The 7,543-nt window shown below is 34.6% G+C and overlaps 1 protein-coding gene across 1 annotated transcript; it reads left to right on the top strand.

The window, feature by feature from the left end:
- The first annotated feature begins 5,531 nt into the window (after positions 1–5,531).
- Positions 5,532–7,046, top strand: urahb (urate (5-hydroxyiso-) hydrolase b). The gene is made up of 4 exons (XM_046859947.1): positions 5,532–5,564; positions 6,474–6,607; positions 6,716–6,851; positions 6,936–7,046. Exons 2-4 carry the CDS (start codon positions 6,486–6,488, stop codon positions 7,032–7,034), a joined length of 357 nt encoding a protein of 118 aa, XP_046715903.1. The 5' UTR covers positions 5,532–5,564; positions 6,474–6,485; the 3' UTR covers positions 7,035–7,046.
- Positions 7,047–7,543: the final 497 nt, after the last annotated feature.

Raw genomic sequence — 7,543 nt, 5'->3', positions numbered from 1 at the left:
CATGGCTATTTAAAAGGGAAGCATGCGGTTTTGGAAGCAGTCTGAGCGCTTTAATCTGGCAAACCAAACACAGGAACGACAACACCACCTCTATCATTAACATATTAATACAGTGAACAACCTATTTTTATAGACTGGATTTTATTAGGGATCCAGGAAATTTGATAATCGTGTTTACGACATGTCATGTACTGGAATGATGCTTTGTATCTTTAAGAAACGAAAGTGCAATGCATACTGGGAGCAGGATGTTAAATATGTGTAGTGTGCTGGAGAACACGAGTAAAAGGTGATGTTCAGAATCCCGTTTGGTGTGTGGGACTTGGTTAATAAGATAAACTAAGTAAATAAAACAGATACACAACACGACAGAGCAAATGATTGCCTTTTTAAATAATGAGGCTACTAATTTACAGCCAGAGGAAGACGGAACAGAATAGACAAGGGAAAAGAGAGATGTATAAAATATACAATTTATATTTATAAAATATGAATGAATATATATATATATATATATATATATATATATATATATATATATATATATATATATATATATATATAATTTTTTTTTTTTTTTTTCGGGAGATAGAAAATAAGAAATAATATAAATGAGCGCACAATCTGTGTGCAATGCGTTTAGTGTCCACAAGGTGGTGTTAATGAGACTGTTTTCTCTAATTTTGCGCTTTGAATGGCAATATGGCACACGCCCTTTTCCGGAATGATTTAACCCTATGATCAAATCCATATGTAAAGATGAACGTCGTAACAAAGTATACAAACTATCAAAAAGAAGATCATACGCACCAGAACAAGCAGGTTCCGGCCCAGCTTTTTTCTTTCCCCATCACTCTCCTAAACTCTAGAGTACACCGTTAGAACACTGAATAAACAATGTGTATGACTTTTGTACAGTTGTACCTACAATGTACATATTGCGATAGAGCTATCTATCGATCTATCGATCTATCGATCTATCTATCTAAGCGTGAAGTAAAAATGTCTCGGAGGCCCTCTAGTGGCTGACCGCGGTATAATTTCTAACCCCGGCCATTCTGATGTGGTTTGAATTAAATGCTAGACTCACATTTTTATGATAATTAAGTGTTTTATGATGGTTATTAAAAGGGCATGGTTGATGAGATTGATGAAGTTAAGTGACTGTCTAGCCTCATGAACACACATGCACTGTAAAATGTAGTTATTTTTTTGGAGTGTGTTGCTCAATTTGATGTCTGAATTAGCTTGTTGTACTGATATTAAAACTAGCAAACCAGCCTGAGTGAACAACATGATGCCATAAATCAAGGCAGCTAACATTAGCTACAGTTCAGCATAATATATCAGAGGGGCACAAAAATGTTCCTGTAACGTGCCAAAAATCTAATTTATTTTAATTCATCTTTAACATTAATCAAAAACTTTCAACCGAATGTAATCTATCATTTAAACCTTAATTACTGTTACATAATGTTTTTACATTCCTTTCTCTTTACAGATTTTTGTGAAGGAACAAAAACAATATCGGAATTTTCCCCCTTGAGCCTGTTTCTTCTTGGATTGATCAATTGTCCAGCTTTTGGGAATATTTTATCTGAATGTACAGATGACGCAATGATCCCAAGATATTTGACTGAGTGACATAAAACTGACGTATTGGTACAATAAACAGGAGCCACTGCAAAGGAAAAAATAGTTTTTATTCACCTTAAGTAAATGCATTGGAAAGTGGATCTGAAGGCTTTGAGCTCAAATCCCAGCCGCACCAAGCTACCACTCCTGGACCCTTAAGCAAGGCCCTTAACCCCAAAGCTGCTCAGTTGTATGAATGAGATAAATGTAAGTTATTCTGGATAACGGCGCCTGTCAAAGCCTATAAAAATGTTAATACTTTTGAAAAGGTTTGCCTGTTCTTACTGCACATGCATGCCTTTTCTTCAGTCCAGATAACAAGTGTGAATTCTCCATCTCTGCATTGTTGCAAAATGTGACAAGCATTGTTCTTATGTTTTTTTTTTCTCATGATGTGCTGTTCTGGCCATTTGCAGCTGCTTTGAGTCTTGTCTTCAAGACTCAAAAACACACATTGGTGTGTTTTTCTGATTATATCCAGGAGTTCTATGCATAGATCTTGATTAGTTTTTCCATTTATACCCTCCTTATTACTGAACCTTAGTTTCTATCCCTGGGTTTGATTATTTCATTTATAAATATGGATGACTGTTCTCTGTCCTCTGCCAAAAAAATAGATATGAATAAAAGGCACATTCATGTTATGTATTTGTATCCTGCCTCTCATGCACACTTTTCACCAAGTTTTTCCAATATGCCCTAATTTTTTGTTTGTTTGGATAATGTATAAAGACCATGTAATAATGTTTACTAATATACTTCAGTCTTTAATATTTCTTGAGTCAAAAAAAATCCACATATTCTTCCTGTAGGCCTTTTGTTTTGGTTTAGCAGCTCTAGTATTGTGCAACCTGAAATGAGCTGGAATAATAAAGTGCATCTGTTAAAATAATCCGGTTTTATTTTTATTTTGTCTGGCATCACTTGTGTTTTCATGTCAGGAGGTTAAGAGGGTTTGTGAGAAATGTTCTCTCACTATAAGGTCTCTTTCCCATTCTCCTCCCCTTTTTTCTGTTTCCTGTATTTTTCTGTCTCTCTGTCTTTGAGTCATACAAAGAAAATATTAGTCATTTTGATTAATTTGCTCCACTCATAATATTTGCCCATACACGCTCATTTATCAACACTGAGCAATGAAATTTTATTTGCCATGTACATGGAATTTTTTCAGTCTCTACAGTCACATCAACCAATCAACCAATCAATCAACCAAACAACCAATCAATCAATCAACCAGCCAATTAACAAGTCAATCAATTAATCAATTTGAATACATACAACTGAATCAAATTGTGAATGAAGAGTATCTATACACTTCTTAATTGCATAAATCAGGCAACAAGTAGTAACTCCTTTCCGGGTAAAATACTTATTTCCATTAGTTATGCACCAGTATAATCTCCCAGAGAGTTTGTTGGATCAAAGTCAAGTGTTCAAGTAACCAATTATACCAAGCAGGTGCAGTTTGATCATTAGGGCAAAATTAATGCAAAAACAAAAATATTTTGTCTTTATGCTCTATGTTGAGTATGGTTTCACTAATCATAAACATACATTTGCATAACGCATCCATATTTGTCCATGCGCATGTTGATTAGAGTATTAAAAACGTATAAGGAATTTATATAAAAACAGTTAAATTATTAAATGTGACTTTTATTACAATTGGTACGTTTCACCACAAAATGTGCACTATTCTTCTATCAAGCATGTCCTTATTCATTTTCCTGTTTGCCAAATGGGGACCATGGTGGTGCCTAATCCTAAAATGTAACCTTATGATCAGGCTTCAAACCAGTCAGCATGTGAATCAAAAACATTTTAACAGTCTTGTGTTCTCAAAGAAATATTGGTAATATTATGGTTTTGGAATACCGCATTACTCGTGTTCCTGTTTCTTTTAAATTTATTGCATATGTCTATCATGTAATTAAGTCTCCTGTGGCTTGCAGTGTGTGTGTGCGTGTGTGTGTGTGTGTGTGTGTGTGTGTGTGTGTGTGTGTGTGTGTGTGTTTGTGTGTGTGATGTGGGTGTCCAGATGGCTCCTTCATTAAAACCTTTCCACATCACTTTTCCATTGATAATAAAACCGTATACCATTCTGGCAAATTAATAGGGCATTGCCCAATTAGCATTTTTATGTCACTCATTCCTAAGCCCTAGTAGTTTTTAATTTTGGTGAATCAGGGGAAATGCATTTGTCTTTGTATCCTGGGAAAGGTCAAAACAGTGTTTTAATAAAGTAGCTGCTTTTCAGACAAGGAATGTGTAAGAAGCATTAGCATAAGGACGTAAGATCAAAACATTTACCACTAATAATGTCACATGTTAAGAATCAGTGAAATTATTACTCTTGCTGAATGTAAAGAAAAAGGAGGATGCTGAAAGTTACTGACCAGCCTCTGACCGGTATGAAGCCAAAAAACTATTTAGTGTACTAAACACAAATTGCATTTATACAAATACAGGACTGTTTTTGTAATAAAAAACATTTGTTATTTATTATAACTATTTATTGTCCTGAAATTTATTTTTCCCAGGGTTGTCAACTTAACTGCCTAGAATGTTTGGCCTCAGTATTAGCAATTGTAAAGTTAGCTATTTCCCCTAAGGGCACTTTTAAAGGTTCTATTTGTTCAATAGTTCCAAGTAGGACATCATACTTAAACCAATTTTACTTCAAACACATTCCAAAGAGTTCAAAGAGATTTCAGCAGCAGTTGTGCTAGAATAAAAGCTTTGTTTTTCCACACCGAATCTTTTAAAGTATTATTCCACATTAGTCTTACGTGAAATGATCTCATCAGTTTAAATATGAGGTTCTGTTTATGAGGTGATGACCTCAAAAACACTGCTAATATGAGTTGCTGACCACATAAACACTGCAGAACATCGAGTAGTCTAACACTCCTTGAATTGCTTAAAGGGTTCTATCTAAACAGCCCTACACAAACATTAGACTGCTATATTACCAGAATTTTCATTTAGATTCTGCATATCTAGTTTTATGACTAAGCTCCTACCAGGATACAGTGCAAAGTGATAAGATAAGCCAATTAAGTCATGAGATCACATAGCAAACAAAGTTCAGCCTGTTTTAAATAAAATGCATTTGCAATTGTTAATCATTTTAGTCAGCAAAAGACCCATTCTGCATTTAATACATATTGCATTTATGGTGTATTGTTTTTTTTGATTGATTGTTTCAAAGGATTAAAGCATTACAATTAACATTTGATCTATTTTTGAATTACAGTGTTCAAGGTTCATTATAACATTGACTGACTATAGCACAAATTTTTAATTTTTTTATAAAATTTTTGTGGTGGAGGCCTATTGACCACATAACTCCAGGAACCACATATCTTCCAATTCTTTTACACTCAATAAATATATCAGAAATAATTATTATTGTGTGCTATTCTTGTTTTTTTTTTTAAGCATTTTTATTTACTCAATAATATTATAAAAGGGTTTTATTTAAATAGTCAGTGTGTAGTGTATCAAAACTATTGATTAAATAAAGAAATCCCAAAGTTGTGTGGTCAGAGTACATAATAGTGACTATTAGTGACTATAGTGACTGATTCATTAAAAGTTAATATTCAGATCATTGGAAGTCCATTTATATTACATTTAGAGTGGATTTTGTGTCGCAGTAGGTCAGGACTCACAAGCAATTGCTGTTTTGGCTTGTTTAGACTTTAAGCTAAAATGAATCAATTTCTGGTTTGATGGTAATATGTGTCCAAAATTCACACATGTCCATTTTCTTTAAACATTAAGCTAAAGAATTGTTGTTATTGATTAACTCATCAAGCTGCCATCCTCCAGGATAAACATCCAGCCAGTTCAGTCAGACTCTCACTCATTTCTAATTGAGTCAGCAAGCTGACAAGATCAACATTGCATCTTTCTGCACATCAAAGGTTTGGTTTTCTTCTTTTAGTTGCTTTTAGCTTAGTCTACTTATAAAGCAAGTACTAACGAGAAATGCTATAAATAAGACAAGTTGTATTTAAGAGATTTTAATGTTTGCTGTTATAGTCTTTGGGGGTTCAGCACCATGGAGAGTACATATGTTATGAAAGCTTTAATGTGCTGCCTTTATTGCAGTGTATAAATTTGTTTGTAAATTATTTTAATAATTGAATACATCTTTATTACTGACTAAAGGAATACAATTTCTTTATAGTGTTCTTGAGTATTCTGAGCTGCTGTTTCAGTTGACATTAATCCAGCCAACTCGGACATCATACACCAGTTATTACTATTTCATCATTCCTCAGGATTATAAAAAGGAAAAACAATTCAGAAATTTTTTCTTTTTTTAATCTTGCTAAACAGGAAGGTTAGTTATTTCATTAAAATTTTTCACACCCATTTTATACTAGTCAAAGTGAGAGTTGATACTGAGCCTATTCTGGCAACACTTGGTTCAATGTTAGACTAAATATTGGTGGATCACCAGTCCATAGCAGACCAACATGCACCCTCACACTGCTACTGTGCAAAATGGCATTATTCATATTTACTACTTAGTGTCTGCTATGCAGTTTGAGACACAACCTTGAATTGTGTGCACTCCTAGCTGTTCACACATTACAAAATCTTCTTTTAATGCACCTATAATTTTTCTACCATGAAAGGCCAAATTCAATAAATAAACCAATGGAGGGAACTAATTCAAGATTTATAAATTACAGCTTTGCTAAAGTAAAACTAAAGTGCTTTTGAGTATAGACTGCACCCAGCTTTAACTACAAACACATCTGCAACTAAAAAGTAAAATAGAACATTCTATTGAATGAACTTGTATTTGTGTCAATCCCTAACAGGATATATTTGAGATGGACAGTCCTCTTGTTACTCATGTTCTGAACACTGCAGATGGGGTTCCTGCAGCACGCATAGCACTCAGTCTGCATCGTCTAGACCCTCAGATGGCTCTCTGGAACCTTATCACTTCTGAGTACATGCCTCTTCATAATAAACACCTACCAGGAAAAACTGTCACTGTCATATTCTTTGGTAATTTGATGATGTAAAAAACACAAGGTATATTTGACTTCCTTTCCAGAACCACAGATGAGAATGGCCATTGTTCAGAGCTCATCACCAGAAAAGATTTCACTACAGGCATGTACAAATTACGTTTTGAGACTGGACAGTATTGGGAAAATTTGGGCCAAAACAGCTTTTACCCATATGTAGAGGTAAGTGCATGATGAGTAAAAAAAAAAACTAGAAAACATAACAGTGTATAGTACTCTAATAACATACAAATATTTTCCACCTAGATTGTCTTCACAATTACAGACCTGGACCAGAGGTTTCATGTGCCTCTACATCTCAGCAGATACACGTACAGTGTCTACAGGTGTAGCTGTAGACAGTAGTAGGTACCTGATTCAGCTCACCAGCAACGTTCAAACAAGTTGTTAAGAACAGTAGTTTCAACTGAAATCAGAAGTGCCATCACCTTTTTGAGATGTCTAAATCCTTAAATCCACAAATTATTTTCTATTTCTAACACACCAAATCTGCCTGGTGAGTCTAGTGTATGATTTGCTATAACTATAGATTAGAAAAGCAGTAAAAAAAGATTACCCCATAGATTTTCTGGTAAGTTTGCTGGCCAGTCAAGCACACCAACACCATGGTCATTTAACCAACTTGTGGTGCTTTTGGCAGTGTGGGCAGGTGCTAAATCTGGCAGGAAAATGAAATCAGTATCTCCATAAAGCTGGTCAGCAGAGGGAAACATGAAGTGCTCTAAAACTTCCTGGTAGACGGCTGTGCTGACCTTAGACTTGATAAAACACAGTGGACCAACACCAGCAGATGACATGATTCTCCAAACTTTTACACTGAATCTCAAGCAACTTGGATTCTGTGCCTCTCCTCT

Source organism: Silurus meridionalis, chromosome 10, assembly GCF_014805685.1.
Source record: "Silurus meridionalis isolate SWU-2019-XX chromosome 10, ASM1480568v1, whole genome shotgun sequence".
Taxonomy (NCBI): Eukaryota; Metazoa; Chordata; class Actinopteri; order Siluriformes; family Siluridae; genus Silurus; species Silurus meridionalis.
The sequence above is the reverse complement of the archived record's forward strand: the minus strand, read 5'-3'. Positions and strand labels throughout refer to the sequence as shown.

Excerpts from the sequence above, each read along its gene's own strand:
- urahb (XM_046859947.1), top strand. The coding sequence starts at position 6,486 with ATGGACAGTCCTCTTGTTACTCATGTTCTGAACACTGCAGATGGGGTT. Across the intron at positions 6,608-6,715 it reads TGGAACCTTATCACTTCTGA|AACCACAGATGAGAATGGCC; the intron begins GTACATGCCTCT and ends CTTCCTTTCCAG. Across the intron at positions 6,852-6,935 it reads GCTTTTACCCATATGTAGAG|ATTGTCTTCACAATTACAGA; the intron begins GTAAGTGCATGA and ends TTTTCCACCTAG.